The following is an 18,768-nucleotide window of genomic DNA, read 5'->3' on the forward strand; positions in this document are numbered from 1 at the left end:
AAATGGTTATTGATTGAGGTGAACTCCAATACAAGTACCAAAATAACCATGGAAACTCCTCAATCTCATCAATTCATTCCTTTTCATTCTCAAAAGCTTCCAATAATTTATTCTGTAGTGTATTATGTATGAAACATCATCTTTTCGTAGATGCTCATCCACATTGTAAATATCCTCGATTTTTGAACCCTCACAAATTCTCTCTTTATCGAGGATATTTACAATGTGGATGGGCGAATACAACGTTGCAACAACTAAAATAGCCAACAATGAATTGAGCGCCAACAATTTTTATCGGCAGAGCCTCACATATCAAAGACAAGACTAAAAAAAACCGAATCCTTTTTTCTTCGAAGCGTCATCACATTAAAGGACCTCGACAGAAGTGCAGCAACAACACGGCAACAACTTTCAATAGTCTATTATTGGTTTGGATTGCATTTTCATAGAATTGTTTTATTATTTATTATTGAGTGGTGGATTGGATAATTTGTTGTGGAGAAGAGAATTATCATGATGTTATCATTTAAAACGTGTTGGGGTTTGTTGTGTAGCACCTTGTTGCTATGTATGATGCTTTTAGCATCGGAAAGTTCAATGGTGATGGGAGCCTCATCAAAGAATGTACCATTAGTGTTTCCAGATCGTTTTGTTGTTAATTTCGATGTAACCAACAGAGATGATGGAGAACATCGATTTGAAGGAACAGCCACTGTCTCTAAGAGGGATGATGGCCATTCCCATATTAGACTTTCATCAAGCACAATCATCAAGGAGATGGTTAGCTTACTAGGTTCTCCTGAAAAGAGGAAACACGTAGAAAAAACAAAGAAATATTATTTTGACTCTACCAAATTTGCATTTAGAGAAGTTGTACATATAGAAGGTTCTTCTCCTTCCTCTAGATTAGTTCCTACATCACCATTCGAGTTTCACAAGCTTATAGACACTATTGAAAATGAAAATTATTTAATTCCGGATGACATGCCAATATTTGACATGGCTGTAAACAAGATGTGTCCATCTGTTAGCAATTTGAGATTATTAGTATTTTTCGAACATCAACATTATGTTTTATGCTTGCAAAAGTCATCACTCAAAACCATGCCAATCATTTCACATATTATCAATAGTAATTTTATTGTGAAGATTAATAGATTTATTCCTGTGACTGACGAAAGCCAATTATTATCCCTAAGCGCTGAAGAAGAGCAATTCTTCCCAGTCACACCACTTACATTCTCAAAGGATGAAAAGGAAAAGCTCTACTTGACCAAAACCAAAACAGATCCTGAGAAGGCTTACATTTTCGATTCCAAATATTCTTGCTCTCTGTCTTGGCTTAGAGATGATACTGTTTGTGGATCTTTAAAGAGAGGAGATGTTACTGCCCGTCCAAATAGAACCTGTATCTTTTTACACGGAGTAGGTCAATGGCCAAACCAAGCTGGTCCACCAGTGAATGATTTCCCAGATTATTGTAAGTAATCAAGCAAATTGCAACATTTCATTTTAATCATCATTCTCAATTTTCCAAATAATTATTTCAATAGGGGGTAAAGTTTCTTCCTATACACCACAATGTACTGAGAGATGGTTCATTAGAGAAGAAACCAAATATAGAGGTTGGAATAATAGTGAACTTCAACACAGCTATTGCTCATTGTCTTTGTGGAACAATACTGGAACTGTTATTAGAGACAAGATTATTTTCACTCACTCTATGGGTACATTAATTTTGGCAGCTGGTATTCAAAATGGTATTTGTTCGATTGACAAGGATACTGTATCATGGTATGATGTAATGGGTCCTCTTCGTGGATCTAAGGCTTCATTGTTTTTGAAGGAAATTTGTGGTATGTATTTATTCTATTTCAATAATTTATTGAACTGTTAATATTTTACAGTGAGAGCAAACACATGGACAGATCCTAGTATTTATAAAATTGTAGCTGATGAAGGAGGATATTGCATTGGAGGAAACAGTACTGATGTTTATCCTGCATATGGCACACTAGCTCCTGATTTCCCTGGAATTCAAGATTTAGTCAATTATACAGCTCCTTATGTAACTGGACAAATGTGTGGCGCTTCTGCATATGGCCTTAATTCTATCTATGCCGTTCCTCTCTTTTTACTGAGCGAATTGGTTGGTTATGGTCAACCAAATGATGGTATGGTTCCAATTCCATCTTGTCAAATCAGTTCCAATAATTCTCTTCAACCAATCTTTAATCAATTGTACTATGAAGTTTCTGCTAACCATGCCGATGGCACATGCAGAGATGGTGATGCTTGGTGGGGAAACTCAAAACCATGCTCTTACTATACCAATAAAGTTTAATGTAAATAATATTAAGTAACAATGTTGAAATCTCTTGTTTTGAGTACTCTAATTCCACTATTGGGCAAACTTGAAATAGGATCTTGGCATCAGTAAACATCATCCTCAAATACAACAGATATTGACATGTTCGAATACCATAGTAAGAGAATCACTTACTGTAGATGAAAAATTTGTAGTGCAAGAAAGGACGCATTCGCGATTGATATACAGATTACAAAGTCCTATTTTTTCGGCTTTTTTGAGCGCGCAAATAAACAAGGACAATCAAGTCTTTAAATAACATCTAACGACGTAATTGAATAAAAATTTCAAAAAAAAAATCTGTAATCGTAACCGTGTGCAACAAACGTTCCTGACCAATAACAGAGATTCTCACACTTCAAAAAACAAGAACAATAATATTAAGCTTTTTAACAACATATGAAAAGAGTAGCAACAGTAGGAGCAAAATTCTGTAAATCCCACAAATTTGTATCATCACCAACATCGTCTTTCTCCTCCTTGAGTGATTTGGCTGAACATCATGGCATTATTGAAAGTAGCAATGAAGGCGTCGTGATTCCATCAAGTAACAATGAAAGCTCAAGCGGATTATCACCTCGTAAATTAAGACACGCAGCAACGTGCGATGATTTATCTAACGTTTTTGAAAATCTATCATTGGAAGATGAAGCAAACACTTCATCATCATCAATGGATGATTTGTATAATGATGAAACAATTTCCAGCACTTCCACCTTATCCACAACAACAACCATCACCACCACTACCACTACCAATAACTGTACCATAGATTCTAAAGAAGAAGAACAAGTAGAATCAACAATTGCTAGCACTCCAATACCGGTAACTGTTACTCGTTCTAAAAAGACCAGAGTTCAAAAAAAGAAAGTTACCAAGTCTGTAATACCACCACAATCTGAGGTAAACCAAGGAAAGAAAACTATTGTCCTTGATTTGGATGAAACCCTAATTAAATCATTCTATCAAGAGCCTGAAGTTTACGATTTTTCGATTGATATTGAATTCCCTCATATGGGAAATCTTATTCAACAACATGTATATATTAAGAAAAGACCTGGTTTGGAAAATTTCCTCCAAACTTTAGCTGAGAAATTCGAGTTGATAATGTTTACAGCAGCATTGCCAGTTTATGCTGATGCAATTTTGAAACATATCGATCCTAGTGCTGAATTATTTTCTCATGTATTATATCGTCACCATTGTAATGGTAGTGGAATGTTCCCAGGAAAAGATTTGAGAATTTTGGGAAGAAATCTTGATCATACTCTCCTCGTTGATGATGGTGTGATGAATTTCCTTCAACCAAAGAATGGTCTTTTAATAAAATCATTCAAGGGAGAAGAAGGTGATAGAATCTTGGCAGACATTATTGCTCCATTCCTCCTCCAATTAGATGATCCTGAACTTACTGTTTATGAAATCATTGACAAGTATAGAAAGTTTATTGCAGTAACTGCCACTTTTGATATGGCAGATGCCATCGAGAGATCCCACTACTCTTACTATCTTAATATTAGCTCAACCTCTAAGACATTGTACTCTGTTAGTTACTAATTGAACAATAAAACTTGTAACATTAAGAACTTTACTACCGTACATTGTTAATACTCTTCATGAACTCTTCAATAATGGCAAAGAAATTCAGTTTTAAACCACACTCCAACTCGTATTTATATTTCTTCTTTTCAAATTCTATAAACTCATAAATAAATTCTTCTTTGATTATTTGGTACTCTGCTAGATTCTGACCTCCTTCTTGAGCAATGGAACTTTTCGTTTTAGAGTCAATAAATTCAAGTTCCAAAGACCTGTTGAGAGTTTGGGGATTTTCTATTGGGAGTAGGTTTGTTGGAGTCATATCAATACAATTAGTGTATTCTTTTGGATTTTGAGAGGCTATTAAATCCCTTGTTGACAATCTGTTCCTTTTTTTCTTTGGAAATTCAAAAGTTCTTGCCAGATGATATTGTACAATGTATTGATGCAACAAGTCAGGATAACTAGCTTCAAAAATTGAGAAGGTTGTCAAGAGCTTGTTATCTAACGATGTTTCGACATTAACCCTTTCTTTCTTTTGAAATTTCTCAACAATTTTCTTCAGTATGGAAGGTTCTTTTGCTGGTTTCTCCTGTGAGGAACATTCTTTGGTTGGTGATATGATTATTCCCATTTTTTTAGTTTGTTATTTCAGTTTCATTTGCAAACATACTTCAATCTAAATATGTGAGTCTAACTTACCAATATTTATTTAACAGAGATTGACAATCTTTGAAGGGTTCTTAGGTGAACGAATTGGTCACAAATCCCAATATGTAGAGATAAATCAGATGCTGACATTTATTTCTTCTTGTTGGCACCTTCTCTGAGTTTTAAAAATAATTCATCAGGATTACTGACATTTTGCTCTTTCATTACATTGTAAAAGTCATCCATTACACCCTCGAATGTTTGGCCAGTTTCGTTAAGGAAGAATTGTTCCATACCATATTGATTCTTTCTAATGTCAGATAACATACTGTGTTTGAATGTTTCAAATTCTTCCTTTGAGATTGGCTTTGATTTTGGTGGTTCATGCATTGCTGGCATTGCCATATTTTCCAAATTTTCCAAATTGAAACCTCCAGTCTTGGCAGGGTTAAAATCTTCAGCATTAATTCCCAATTTAGCAAACACATCATCTGATAAAATCTTATTCATGTATTCTTCCATTTCCTTTCCTTCTTCTCCATCCAACATTTTCATAAATTGTTCAATTTGTTCAGGAGAATATTCTTCATGAATACCAGATGGTATCGAGAAACCACTTCTCTTTTCAAATTCCTTTTTAATTGAACCAAATTCAGGTGAATCAACAAAGTGAGCATTTTCTTTGAAAACCTTTGCCAAATCTTCATATAATTTCTTTTCCTCTCCTGCTGCTTTTGGTTGTTGAACTGTGTCCAGTTTTCCAGTTTGGTCATAGACCTTTTTCATTTGTTTATATTTCTTTGCCAATTCCTTTCTCTTTTCTCTAATCTTCTCCTTGATAGCATCAATATCATCACCAGTCAATTCCTTTCCACGTCTTTTAGCATCAGTCCAAACCATATCCTCATATCCTTCCATTTCTGCAAGATAGGCATTCCAAACAACGTCTTTTTGCATATCCTTCATTAATTCTTCCTCTTCCTTCGACATTTCTATTCAAAAAACAGAACAATTAACATCACACATTATAAAAACCTACTCAAAACATGTTCCGAAACTAAATCTTCATCAATAAAACCGTTATTAAACTTCTTATTCTTTGATGAGATGGATCTTTGGAAAAAGGATGTATGGAGAGAAGCTTGCACAGATGATGAATTGCCACTTCTCATCAACCCGACAATTTGTTTATTTGAATGGAGGTGTGTGGAGGCTTTGATAATTCTATTCATTTTTTTGAGTCAAGATGATGGAACTATTTGATGATCATTAAATATTAAATTCATAAATATAATTGAAAATGTATTATTTGAGGGATATCTTGGATTTTAAATAAATTATTAATTGTATTAAATTATATATTTTAACAAGATTTAATTTATTTAATATAAATTCGGGTGATGAAATAGAGTTTGCCAATTAGTATTTCAATCACAACGGAGGAAAGCAAATATGTGTGATGCAACGATTTGATTTGATTAAAACTATAAGCTGTAATTAAATTACAGTCACCCAGTAGTAATTAAATATTCGGCCTGAACGACTATTGAGGGTTTTACATCAGATGAAACAGTACATCAGATCGGATGTGTATTAAGAGGCATCACGATGTAAGATCATCAGCAATAACTGCCTTTCAATTGATAATAGTTAGTTTTAATGTTGGTTGGAGTTGACAACAATCGAAATAGATTTGACGGTTTTACTAAGGTTATTATTAAATACCAAGACAATAACGAAAAAACCGTCAGCCATTAAAAACAAGCTTTATTACGGTTTGGATCGGTTGGAAGGGCAGCGTTGCCATGTTGAGCTTGTATTGACTTTATTGTAGTGAGGTCCGCTTTTTAAACAACAATCCACTCGACCCAACAAAAAACACAGAGGAAAAAAAAAGTGATTTCATCAAAGCACACCCCATCATCACGACACCTGTAAATAGCCGACCCTAATAGTTATCAAATATGCCATCACCTTCATCCCTTAAAATAATCATTGAGAATGAACAAGGACTTGTCAGTAGATGTATACAACAAGATAGCGACTCTGAAATAATGGAACACACCCTGAATACAGGTGCTATTTCTCCACATCCTTCCGAATCAAAGTGTAGTGTTGAGAAGGATGAGAAGTTATCCTTACTATTCTCTAGACTCGGTTTGAAGAACAACTCTCCTTCTCCAATTATTGAAAGATCACCAACATCCTTTCAAACCATATCAACAGATCATTCAAACCATAACCTCCAAGTCAACTCTTCGTTCCCTTTATTATTAGCTCCTTCAAATAAGAATAGAAAAAGTAGAATGGTCTTTTCAACACCTTCAGAAGAGGGAGAATCAACTGTTAGGGAAATACTTTCAACCCTCTCATCTAGATTTCACTCAGCAATAGAATCAAAGTCTTCGAGTTGTATCACCAAACAGAAAAAGATGAAATCAAGCTCATCTTCATCACATAGATTTTGTAAATCTTTTGATTCTTGTTAGAGAATCATGTAATCAGTGAGCTTTTACTATGCTTCTAAAGAGTCTTTTAACATTACCATTAACAAACTAAGTAATACTCTGAACTGTGGTTGTCTTTGATTCAGAATCTGAATAAACAACTAGGTTTCAACCGCTTTGTAAATTGATTTAACTCACTTTTAACATGTGCTTATTGACACTAATGGCTGGACTGTATTCTTGTTCACTCAAATAGAGATCTAACATTCCTTAATCACATTCTAATAAGAGCAAGCAGTCAACAGTCAAAGAAATGACGTATGAATAAAATTCCTTGTCAAATCTCTTGTCATCAAAACTTTCAAGTTAAAAAAAATGTCTTCATCAAACTGTTTCTTCCACATTTCCAATGTAAAGGCATCTTCAGAGAAGCCATTCGAAATCAAGGTCGACTCCACTATTGTCTTCTCCTCAACTGAAGATATTGATAAAAAGACAGTCACTCACGACATTCCCATTCCAAAATTTGCCTCTGTTCACAATGTCTACATGAACATCCTTGCTCCACTCAATGGATTAGATGAATTGGAAAGATACAATCTGTCCAACAAGGGAACTCACTTTATAATTGATCCAACCAGATCTTCCAATCCAGTCAAGCAATGTTTCGATGAATCTGTAAGTTTCACTCACAACACACAAATATTTGATCATCATCTTTTTCCGGACATTTTACAAAATCAATTACTACTTCGATCATCAAATGGTTATCATCATTAAATATCATTATAACAACAATTTTAGGGTTCCACTCAATCACCAAGTTTGAACACCACTAACACCTCTGGTTCAGCCTCTCCTCGCGCCTTGACTCCCACCAAAAAAACTACGGCCACTTCTACTTCGAGCATTCTCGGCGTGAAATCTACAGTAAAATCAAGCCCTACTACTACAACTTCATCAACAGCCTCTTCCTCCTCTCAGGCAACTAATTCACCAAGACAACCAACAACTACCTCAAATATTAGAGTTCCTGTTTCAAGTGTTAAGCCAACAACTGAAAGTCAATCTACTAGTAGTACAACTCCAAGACAAACTGGTGATTTGAGCGGTAGAGGTGAAGTTAGTTTTGAAAGTGTTTTTGATGGTGTTGGAAATGCTGAAACAACCCTTACTTTCTGGTTGTATGGTGTTGAAGCATCTGTCAGATATCCATTCAGAATTTTGATTGATGGTTTTTGTCTTTTCAGATGTGAACATGATGCTGAGAAAACTAAGGTTCAAATCAAGGTTAAGGAACCAAAATTCTCTCCAGAACACAAGATTAATTTGAGTGTTGATATGCCTATGAAGACAGGTGTTACTAATCAAGATGTCAAGAGAATTGTTAACGAAAAGCGTTACAATTTGAGTGCATCTGGAAAATTCTTCCTGATTGATTTTGCAAAGAAGGAAGATTCAACACAATATGCTAAAGTTATTCAAAGCACAATTGAATCATTCAGTGGTTATGAGCAACCAGAACTTTATGAAGAAAACAAATTTGAAAAGAGAAATGATGACTCTACACCAGCAGTTCAAACCACAATTTCATCTACTCCACTTGTTTTTGATGAATATCAAGTTGATGCATCAAATTTAACTGCTGAACAAAGAGAAAAATTGTTAAAGGTTCAATCTTTAGAAGATAAGGGAATTTTGGATAAGGCTGAAGCAGATTTTGAAAGAAAGAATATTATTGGAGACAACAAACTTTTGTCATTCCCAAAGAAAACTCAAACTGTAGATGAAAAACAACCAGAAAAGCAACCAGAACCTGTAAAACAACCAGAACCAGAAATCCAAAAAGTTAAAACTCCAAGACAAGAAACATCCACTGTAAAACAACCAGAATTCATTGAACTCAAACTCTTCCTCTGTAACATTAAGGCCTCATCATCCCAACCATTCCAACTCATCTACAAACCTGAAAATGCTGTCATGATTTCACTAACTGAGGACGTTTCTCCTGAAAAGATTATTTGTGTGAAGGGTGAAATTCCATCTAATCCAAGTGGTGATACTATTGCTCCTCTTGTTATTGACATGCCAAAGGTTGGTGTCAAGCTTGAACACTCTTTGAACTTGAAGAATGGTAGATTTGCTATGATTGGTGTCAGTGACAATACCGCTGGTAAGGTCGTTTGTAGACAACAAAATGATGAAAACTTTGAAGGTTTCATTCAAGATTCTGGACCAAAGGAAGAACCATCCAAGATTTTGGTTCACTTCTCTGGAATTCCAGCCAGCACCGAACAGCCATTCTTAATTTACATCAATGACAAGCAAGCTTACAAACGTGAAGAACCATTAAAGAAGAGACAAAAGGGATGCATCAATGGAGACATTCCAAAGAATAAGCGTATTAATCCTGACAGTGAGGCAAACCACGTCGTTTCAGTTAAGGTTGAAGCACCAATGGTTTCACCAAATGCTAAGGTTGTAGCTGTTGATTTGACAAATAACGGAACTCATGTTTTTGTATCATGCAACCAAGAAACAAATGAAATTATTATCAAGCAAGGACATGAAGAAAACTCCAAGGAAGAAGATTTGAGAGTTTGTGAAGAAGTTGGAGCAAACAAGTCTATCAGCTCAGCACCTCAAACAGAACAACCATCAGCAGGAAAGAAGCTCACAGAGCAAGATATTGAACTCTTGAAGAAATTGGCTGATTTGAAGAATGCTGGTATTTTAACAGAAACTGAATATGAATTGAAGAAGAAGGATATTTTGTTTGGTAATTAACCAAATATGTGTTTCAACTTTTGATGAGGAATCTTTCAATAAAAACAATATCAAGCCTAATTTCTACCAAATATCTCCTCATGTTACCTCCTTCATCTAATAACGTTGCAGTTCATAAAGATTACGTTGAAACAACAGATTCGATAGAGTTTCATTTGACGAATCTTAAGAGAGACCTCACTCAACAAGGAATCTCATAAAGCAGCCTTAAGTGTTTGCTGCTTACTTCCAATGTTTACTCAACAATAAAAAAACAACACAACAACAAATGCAATCCTTAGGTTCTCTTAATGATGTCTACAAAATGACTAAACATGAACGATTTTCTCAACGTAGCCTAGAAAAAATGATGGAAGATGGCAAACTCTACAACATAAAAAAGGCTGTCTAAAGAATAAAAGATGATGAAGATTATGGTTACATTTCACAAGAAAACCAACCACCACAACAGATGCAAAAACAAATCACTACAACAGACGCCCAAATCCTTAATCTTTTATTTTCTTTGAAGAATGATATGGCCAATATTAAACAAGACAATAACAAGTTGAAAGAAGATAACAAGAAATTGAAAGAAGATAACAAGAAACTCATCACAAGAGTTGAGGTTTTAGAAAAAGATAGCAAGAAGTTGAAAGAAGATAACACGAAGTTGAAAGAGGTTAACAAGAAACTCATCACAAGAGTAGAGGAATTAGAAAAAGATCACAAAAAGTTGAAAGAAGAAAACAAGAAACTCTTCACAAGAGTAGAGGAATTAGAAAAAAAGGACTTGTTGAAAGTAAGAGCAAATACTTTGAAGGAGTTGTTCAGATACTTGGCAACCAAAGTTGCATCTCTGGTTTCTCCAATAGTTGATGCCACAAAACCAAACTGGTTTAATGTAATGCAATCTTATTGTAGTTCCAACATTGTTATTGAACTCCCTATCAGCCTATCTGCACTTCAAGAGTTATGGAGCACTTACAAGATCTTAAGGTTTCCTAGAAATTACATTTGTCAAAAGCAGCTAGATGATAATTTGGCCCTTGTTTCTGGTGATGAAAAGAAAGCCGTTCAATGGTATTTGGATCAGACTCAAAACAATCACTAACTTTATTGCAATTTTGAATAAAACACTAATAATAATATTGCTCATATTTTCTTCTGGTGAGAGAATAGATTCCACATTCATCATATTCATCCTGTGTTATCCAAACACTATCAAATGAACTCAAACTTGTCAAAATTGATCCACCAATAAATGGACAATTATATCTGTACTCAGTGTCACAGGTCTTTATGCCAATATTGAATGAATCTTTAGTGAGAGCTTTCAATTCATCCTCTATTCTTTCTTTAAATCCAAAGAATTGACTAGTTCCTCCTGAAATAATAATATTAGAAAAGAGATTTTCTCTTGCATCTTGATCACACGCCAAAATTGCTTTGTGAATTAACTTGTCAATTCCATCACATTCTCTTCCAATCTTGTTTGGTTGAAATAATATTTCTGGTGCTATAAATCGTTCCATATCCACAACGATTTGATTTCCATCAGGTAACGTATAATTCATTGAAAATTCATTCTTGTCAATTGTAAAATCTCTCGGTCTCAGAACTCCTTCCATTAATTCCTTGTAATTATCAGCCACAAAACAACATTGCTCCTTCATTACTCTCAAATGTTCCAAATCACTCGATGATTCAGAGTAAAATCCCTTCTCAGACATTAAAACTTTTTGTAATTGTTTTGTAACATCATCTCCTCCTAAATGAACCCTCTGAACTGCATTATAAAACGTATAGCCATTATAAATAGGTGTCACTGTTGTCACTTGATGACCAACATCCACAGCAACTCCTGTATAACTTCCACAACTGGAAGCAATTTTTAATTCACACTCAATTCATCCAAAATTTCCTAACCTACCTATACAAAATCAATCCACCAGAATTCTTTACATAAAACTTTGGCACATGAAATGTCTCGAACATGATTCTCATCATTTGTTCGGAATTAAATTTCGGAGAAAGTGCTTGCTCGATCATTAGCACTGGATGTTCAGAGGGATTAATCCTCAATTCATCCATCATTAGATAGGACCATACCCTCTCTAGATAATCCCAATTCTGTCCCACTCCATTCCTAATACATGGAGCAAGATTTAGAAAACATTGATTTTCGTGAGAAATTTGATTTCCCATGTAAAATTCTCTCGACTCGGCTCCGAACATTTCTGGTTTGATTTTCTGTTTGCCGACCATTGAAGAAATGACAATGGATGGCTTTTCATCACTGGAAAATCCTGATTTGATAAGAGAGCTGCCGTTATCAATAATAATTGCTGTCATTTTTTTTTGTAAAGTTTTTAAAAGATTTGATTGGATGTGAATGAGAATGAGGTGGTGAATAATATTATTGAGAAAATGGAGGAGATTTTAATGGAAATGGGTTGGTTAGTTGAAAGAAAGTGGTAGAAGGTCAGTATTTTCATAAATTTCGAATTGGATTTGAATTCTGCCAAGTGCGCTTTCTCTAATGACGAGAAGGGATTGTTCATCGAGTGTCATTAAGGTTTGATTGGTTGAATCTATGAATGATATGTTGGAAATAACACAATTAGTTGGGAGATTCCACTGTTCCTTAATTTTTTGTTTGAAAATTGACATTGACATGAGCTCTTCTTTGGTAAACCCAAATAATCTTTGTTGGTTGTGAAAGTTTAGTTGGATTGGAATGATTTGAGGTCGATTCATTGGTGGTTGAGGCGTATGAATGATTGGATTCGGATAGGCCAGTTGTTGGTTTGGAATCATTGGACGAATATTGTTATTCGGAAGTTGTTGAGCCAATCCATTAAAAAGAAATGGAAAGTGAATGTTTGGAAGTTGAACATTCACCCAAGTAAATCCAGTAAATCCATTTCCATTTGAATTCATTGAGAAATGATTAATAGACGCATTATTGAATTGTTGTAAATGTGGTTGACCAATTAGGGATTGATTTTGGGGATGTCGCACCACTTGACCATTATTAAGCGGTACATGATTCATCACTCTTTCATTTTGATTACCATTTCTTATAGGATTCATGTTTGCTTGCTGATTAGTTCTAATAACATTTTCATTCTGTGGTTGATTTCTTGGTGGAGTATTATTCTGTCGTATCTGTCGTGGTGGAGTTACATTCATCCTATTTCGTGGTGGACTATTAGTCTGTATCTGTCGTGGCTGTTGTGGTGCTTGTTGTTGTACATTTTGATTCCAACCTTCTTGTTGACCTATTGGTGGTTGTTGTTGACCATTCATTTGAGCCTCCTCATTTTCAGAGCCATTCTCTTGTCCATTTTCAATTCCAAATCTTTCCTGTAACTCCCTCGCTTTTCTGTTAATTTTCAAATAGAAATTCTCCATCAAGTATGGAACATAATGTTGCCTGCAATGTTTCCAACTTTTTTCCTGAATATTTTCAATGAACTTCAACAGCAAATTATCAATGAATGGAATGAGCTTGTTCTCGGTAATTAAACGAGGAAGAGAAGGTTCTGAGAAGACTCTACGATTCTCCTCAGCAATGAAACATTTTACAATGTGAATTTTCTGGTACAGAGTAATGCGATGGTCGCAGTGGGTATCGTTATAGTGACAGGATGGACATCGGCTCGAGGAGAGATGAGGTAGGTTGGCTGGTGTGATGTACTCCTCATCTATGCTGTTACTACTTTCCGTATCACTTTCATCATCAATAATAACAGGTTCGGCAAATGACATTTTTTTTGACGTTTGAAAACTCGAATTTCCCATCGTAATTCCAACTTGAAGAACCAAATCAAATACATTGATTTATATTGAGTAAATTTACATATAAATATGATGATTAGTAACAGGCAACTCATCCTTTTGAATTCCATCAACTTTGAAAATCAAACAAATGTCATCTTTGAACCATTCATCTCTGGCAATTGCTAATGCTTTCTTATTGGCCAAGCAGAAATCTCTAGTCTTTGGATTGAGGATTAGAATTTCAGAGATGGTAAAATTATTAGAAACTGGCAACTCTTGCTTCAAGGCAATTACAAAATCTCTAACACTATCCAAATCAGATTTTGTCAATTTTGCAATGTAATTAACTTGTTTCAACTCAATTTGAACAAGTTTTTGATCTTCATTTGCTGATCTGACAGATCTTGTGGAGAAGGCGTCAGGAAGCTCAGATTCTGCAATCATTGAACCAATTTGATTACCATGATTTGGGACATTGACATTTGGCATAACTGGAGCATTTTGGGTTGGGTTGGAATCGTGAGGTTGGAGAATTACAACTTCATCTTCATCTTCCTCTTCAATGATGATTGGAGTTTCAAAAGTATTTCTTTGAACAGTTCCAAAAAAGGAAGCACATTCGAAATATTGTTGTTGATGAACAATAGAAGCATTGGAAGAATTCATTCGATGTGGAGGTTTAGTAATCTTGGATGGACTAACCTTCTCCTCCTTCGCTTGTTGTTGATGATTTGACTGATGACTTTGATGGTTGGCCATCACAGAACCATTGGTTGAAAAGCTTCCAAACAAATCGACAAGTGTTGGAGCATAGAATGTTGGTTTTACCTCCGCAGCACCATGAATAACACGATGAAAATCATCTGGCAATTCTGCTGTGAATCCATTCTTTGCAAAACGATGAAGTTTCTCATAGAATTCACCCAGTTTCATCTTGTATTCTGCTCTTTTTCTTGAATAATTACGATCTTCGAGATGATGAGCAAACTCTTGAACACTAGCAAGAATGAAATCATCAAAAATTTCTCTCTTATTGGCTGGAACAGGAATGTCAGCAATATTTCGATTCTCCTCTGCACAAAACATGCGAGGAAGACAACACTTTTGATGGAGAGAAATGCCATGAGTGCACACGATGCCATTGCGTTGACAGATTGGGCACCTGTTGGAATCTGTCTTTTTTACTCCACTGGACATAAATATTTTTTTTAATTTAAATTTTTGACCAGATTTATTAAAAAACAAACTTTCTTGTTTTATGGACAACTACGAGTAGCGAAGCTATAAAGGTTCCTCTGGATAGAATTGGATTTTGTTTATTCTTGTAGGTTTGAATTGGGAATATTTCTAATAGTGTTCTTATTGTTAGAAATCTTTCGAATAGTATTTCGTTTTCGAAAGATTATTCGGCTTCAACTTTAATTTCCATACATTTAACCTTTCCAAAGAAATCTTCTCTAAATGGCTTTAATGTTTCTGATCCATAAACTGAACATAACTTGTCGGTATATGCATTCTTAATTCTAATTCTTGTAAATTTTGCATTTTCGTCCAACAATAGATGACGTTTCATGGCAATCATCAAATTTTGTAAACTGGCAAAGTCTGTTTCAGTCATCTTTACCAGATTTCTTCTTCCTTGATTTGTTAATGATATTTGGCATGATTGTTCAATTGGTTTTTTGACTGGTGACGCTTTTTTGATTAATGAATTAGTGACAGTTTTGTGTTGCTTTGAAATTCCATTGCTTGTTGGTCCAGTGACATCTGGTCTGATGTTTGGATTTACTGGATTGAGAGGAATTCTTGAAGTATATGATGTGCCAGATGTTGAAGTTCTTCTTTGATCATTGACAGGTTGACCTCTTCCTTGATTTGTGTTAGCATCAGAAATAACATTCATTTTCTTGGCCTTTACCATTACTACATTATAAAACTCATCGATCAACCTTTTCTTGTAAAGATCTTTAGCTCCAGAATAATCTCTGTTTCCAACTCTTCTTGTAAAGTTTTCCAATTGTTGGATGATGAATTCATCGAATTCTGCTGAACGATCGGTAGGGATGGGATGAGAGTAGATTCTGGCATTCTCTGAAGCTATGAGTGGAGATGGTAGGTTGGTTCTTTCAGAGAGTGCTTTGGTGTGTGGACAAGTGACGTTCTTTTTGTGACAGACAGGACAACGGTTGGATTTGAGAGTCAATTTGGCAAAGTGTTCATCTTTGATAAGAGGAAGATTTGCTTGTTGCATTTTTTTATTGTTGAATTCTTTGTTATCGAGTGCGAGAGCAAACAAGAATTGCTGTCATGGGAAATTTGACATGTTGACAGCGGCAAACTTTCTTGTTCTTTCAAATTTAGAGAATTGAACACAAATGCATCACTAACCATGTCCACCAAGTATTTTTGTTTTCTAATAGTTTTGTATTGTTGTTTCAAATTGTTAAGAAGTGACAGTTGTAACGTAAATGTGTGAAATAAAAACTTACCTTTTTCGACTTGAATTGTTGGAGCAATGTAACTCAAATCGTTGATTGCAGATACAGGTAATTAGAGAGTAAGATGTTTCTAATGGGGAATTATTTCAACCATTGCAGGTTCACGTACAAATGGTAACAAAAAGTTTGCAACCCTCGAGTGTTTTGGGAGGGTTAATTCGAAATCCAATTACAATCAAAAGATTTTTTCAAAGATGTCATTCTAACAACAACAAATTCCAGATTGAACCTCAACAAGAAATTCAAAATCAAGAAAAACATTAAAAACAAGCGAAAATTGGAGAATTTTTAAAACCAACAACCAAAAAAAAATGTCGCAACCAAATGCTGAGCACAATTCTTGTGTGGAAGAAGCTTCTTCCGAGAGTGTTGATCATCATCACGAGCACGGAAAGGAGGGATTGAAAGCTCCTACTCCTGCCGATTTAACAGTCTCCTCGGAATGGTTTGAATTTATTTTACAAAAGAAGGGTTTATTAAATCATAATGATGAAAATCATGTGTTGAATGTAGAGATGAAACCTTTGGCTGAGAATAGAGGACTTTGTGCAGTAATGACTCGATTGAGTGTTACTTATTCTGATCCTGATTGTAAATTACCAAAATCCTTTGTGTTGAAATCAATTCCAAATACTGAAGAAGCTAGAGCTCAATCAAGTACACGTGGACAATTCAGAGAAGGATTGTTTTATGAAAGTGACTTGTTGGAAAAGTTAGATGCTTCTGAAAATCATGTATTATATGCTCATGGATGTGAAAAAACTGGTGAATATATTATTTTGATGAATGATTTGAAAAATAGGTAGGTTACTGAGATATTCCACATTCGGACTGACAATATTAGTGATCATGTGGTTGGCGTGAATTTTGTGTTTGGAAATCAAGTATGGGGAGTTCCTGAATTCAATGTCAAACTTCCAGAGCCAATTCCTGTTTTGGAACAAATGTACAAGGCATGTGCAAGATTGAATGCCAAGTTTTGGAAGGATCCATCATTATTGAACCATACCTTTTTGAAATCTTCTGCTTTCTACAGAGGAGAAAGACAAGTTGGATGGGAAACTGGTATGAATACTGCTAGAAATGCCTGGAAAGTTGCCAAGGAAAGAAATTCAAAGAGTGAATTATTCAAATTCTCTGATAAGTTGATTGAAATTATTGACAAGTCATTAGAGTTGGCAAGTTGGGAAAATATGCAAAAGGCAATTCTTGAAGAACCATTCACTTTATGTCATGGAGATTTCCATGCCAGTAACATGTTTGTGAATGTTGATACTTTGGAAGTATCCATGTTTGATTGGTCTGAAGTTGGAGTGTGGAATCCAGTTACTGACTTGGCTCAAACTCTCATCTCTGATGTTAAACCTGAAATTGTTGCACAAAATTCAAAACATTTAGTCAAAGTTTATTATGATGAATTGGCCAATTGTGGAGCTGATTTGACTGGATTCTCATTTGAAGATTGTTGGAATGTTTTCTGTAAGAATGGGCCTGAGAGATGGATTTGGCTATTTGTTGTCTTGTCATCCATGTCTGTTATTCCTGATAAGGCCATCAAATTCTGGCATGATAATTTATTATCATTTATTGAATCACATGGCGATTATCCAATTTACAACCTTAAGAGTATTGTTTAGATCCTTATAAATATTTAGAGTTGTAATTTTTCAATAATTGTTTTTCAAATCTAAACACCTTTATTTTTAAATCCTATATCCTTTGGTAAATATCTATGACTTGAAATAATTAACCAACTTGTACAAGGAAGCATATGTGTTAAGGTAAATATAAATACCATATTTTCATAATGAACGAGATCCCGTGTAGTCCAATGGCTAGGATACCTGGCTTTCACCCAGGAGGTCCGGGTTCAATTCCCGGCATGGGAGGATTGTTTTTGTTTTGCTCAGACAAAATTTTATCCCAGAGGAGCTTATCATTTACTACAAACACAATTGTTGAATCACTATGGCATTGTTATTGAAATTAACGAAAAGATATTCGAATAGTAATTCAACTTTGGCTGATGTTGGTTCTTGCAATCAACAAACATAAAAAAATATTCTTCTACTCAAGGAGGACATGATGATTTTCGGAGTGGTTTTACATCATGAAACCACCAAACTTTCACATCATCTCAACATGATCTAGTAATTTTTATTGGTGGATTATCATCATGAAATTGGAATTTATTTTTAATGATGGAAAATCATAAGTCGGTGTTCCATCATCGAATCATTCACCAACCATTATCATTATTGTTTTCCATCAATATAATAATAGTATTTGTGGAAATTAATTTTTAGTAATGTAATTTTGGTGAAATGTCAAAATTTTCACTAAATTCATCATCACTGCTGGATCTACTGGACAAGTTGGAAAACTGTCAATGTAGTATTGTTCGGAATGGTCAATAGTAGGTAGGAGAACTTTCTCTTATCAATTTTGGTCAAGTTATGATAGGGTTAGGTACATGTGAATTTTGAAAAAGTACATGGACCATAACTCAACATGTACTTCACCAACTTGAATCATGTCTTTTAGTACTACTATTTAAATAGATAATAAACATCATATTTATTATCAGATTTTCGTCATGTTGTCAATTTACCAAGTTCCGATATTTGCATGCTACCAGAGTTGATTCCCAAATCAAACAACAATAAAACAACAATTCATAATGTTTATTATGTTATTAAATGTATAATTACGA

The 18,768-nt window shown here is 34.7% G+C and overlaps 11 protein-coding genes and 1 non-coding gene across 12 annotated transcripts; 7 read left to right on the forward strand and 5 right to left on the reverse strand.

Moving 5' to 3' along the window:
- Positions 1–573: 573 nt before the first annotated feature.
- On the forward strand, positions 574–2,344 carry NAEGRDRAFT_65919 (uncharacterized protein; the record flags this gene model as incomplete). The annotated part of the gene is made up of 3 exons (XM_002678682.1): positions 574–1,480; positions 1,554–1,856; positions 1,908–2,344. 3 exons carry the CDS (start codon positions 574–576, stop codon positions 2,342–2,344), a joined length of 1,647 nt encoding a protein of 548 aa, XP_002678728.1.
- A 915-nt stretch (positions 2,345–3,259) lies between these two features.
- Positions 3,260–3,802, forward strand: NAEGRDRAFT_4263 (uncharacterized protein; the record flags this gene model as incomplete). The annotated part of the gene is made up of 1 exon (XM_002678683.1): positions 3,260–3,802. A coding segment is annotated over one exon (543 nt), but the record flags the coding sequence as incomplete, so codon positions are not given.
- Positions 3,803–4,708: 906 nt separating this feature from the next.
- Positions 4,709–5,548, reverse strand: NAEGRDRAFT_47999 (uncharacterized protein; the record flags this gene model as incomplete). Its single annotated transcript, XM_002678806.1, has 1 exon — positions 4,709–5,548. One exon carries the CDS (start codon positions 5,546–5,548, stop codon positions 4,709–4,711), a length of 840 nt encoding a protein of 279 aa, XP_002678852.1.
- Positions 5,549–6,522: 974 nt separating this feature from the next.
- On the forward strand, positions 6,523–7,047 carry NAEGRDRAFT_65922 (uncharacterized protein; the record flags this gene model as incomplete). Its single annotated transcript, XM_002678684.1, has 1 exon — positions 6,523–7,047. The coding sequence occupies one exon, from the start codon at positions 6,523–6,525 to the stop codon at positions 7,045–7,047; it is 525 nt and encodes a 174-aa protein (XP_002678730.1).
- A 332-nt stretch (positions 7,048–7,379) lies between these two features.
- Positions 7,380–9,857, forward strand: NAEGRDRAFT_57644 (uncharacterized protein). The gene is made up of 2 exons (XM_002678685.1): positions 7,380–7,683; positions 7,810–9,857. Exons 1-2 carry the CDS (start codon positions 7,381–7,383, stop codon positions 9,790–9,792), a joined length of 2,286 nt encoding a protein of 761 aa, XP_002678731.1. The 5' UTR covers position 7,380; the 3' UTR covers positions 9,793–9,857.
- Positions 9,858–10,309: 452 nt separating this feature from the next.
- NAEGRDRAFT_48001 (uncharacterized protein) lies at positions 10,310–10,885 on the forward strand (the record flags this gene model as incomplete). Its single annotated transcript, XM_002678686.1, has 1 exon — positions 10,310–10,885. The coding sequence occupies one exon, from the start codon at positions 10,310–10,312 to the stop codon at positions 10,883–10,885; it is 576 nt and encodes a 191-aa protein (XP_002678732.1).
- Positions 10,886–10,910: 25 nt separating this feature from the next.
- On the reverse strand, positions 10,911–12,126 carry NAEGRDRAFT_32634 (uncharacterized protein; the record flags this gene model as incomplete). The annotated part of the gene is made up of 2 exons (XM_002678807.1): positions 10,911–11,652; positions 11,705–12,126. 2 exons carry the CDS (start codon positions 12,124–12,126, stop codon positions 10,911–10,913), a joined length of 1,164 nt encoding a protein of 387 aa, XP_002678853.1.
- A 105-nt stretch (positions 12,127–12,231) lies between these two features.
- Positions 12,232–13,545, reverse strand: NAEGRDRAFT_48002 (uncharacterized protein; the record flags this gene model as incomplete). Its single annotated transcript, XM_002678808.1, has 1 exon — positions 12,232–13,545. The coding sequence occupies one exon, from the start codon at positions 13,543–13,545 to the stop codon at positions 12,232–12,234; it is 1,314 nt and encodes a 437-aa protein (XP_002678854.1).
- An 87-nt stretch (positions 13,546–13,632) lies between these two features.
- On the reverse strand, positions 13,633–14,754 carry NAEGRDRAFT_65926 (uncharacterized protein; the record flags this gene model as incomplete). The annotated part of the gene is made up of 1 exon (XM_002678809.1): positions 13,633–14,754. One exon carries the CDS (start codon positions 14,752–14,754, stop codon positions 13,633–13,635), a length of 1,122 nt encoding a protein of 373 aa, XP_002678855.1.
- A 205-nt stretch (positions 14,755–14,959) lies between these two features.
- Positions 14,960–15,808, reverse strand: NAEGRDRAFT_65927 (uncharacterized protein; the record flags this gene model as incomplete). The annotated part of the gene is made up of 1 exon (XM_002678810.1): positions 14,960–15,808. The coding sequence occupies one exon, from the start codon at positions 15,806–15,808 to the stop codon at positions 14,960–14,962; it is 849 nt and encodes a 282-aa protein (XP_002678856.1).
- Positions 15,809–16,366: 558 nt separating this feature from the next.
- NAEGRDRAFT_57645 (choline kinase domain-containing protein) lies at positions 16,367–17,724 on the forward strand (the record flags this gene model as incomplete). Its single annotated transcript, XM_002678687.1, has 2 exons — positions 16,367–16,857; positions 17,092–17,724. 2 exons carry the CDS (start codon positions 16,367–16,369, stop codon positions 17,690–17,692), a joined length of 1,092 nt encoding a protein of 363 aa, XP_002678733.1. The 3' UTR covers positions 17,693–17,724.
- Positions 17,725–17,872: 148 nt separating this feature from the next.
- NAEGRDRAFT_t228 lies at positions 17,873–17,944 on the forward strand. Its single transcript has one exon. It is a non-coding gene; the product is annotated as a tRNA-Glu (tRNA).
- The last annotated feature ends 824 nt before the right edge of the window (positions 17,945–18,768 follow it).

The sequence above is a fragment of the Naegleria gruberi genome (genome assembly GCF_000004985.1).
Source record: "Naegleria gruberi genomic scaffold NAEGRscaffold_16, whole genome shotgun sequence".
Lineage (NCBI taxonomy): Eukaryota > Heterolobosea > Eutetramitea > Acrasida > Naegleriidae > Naegleria > Naegleria gruberi.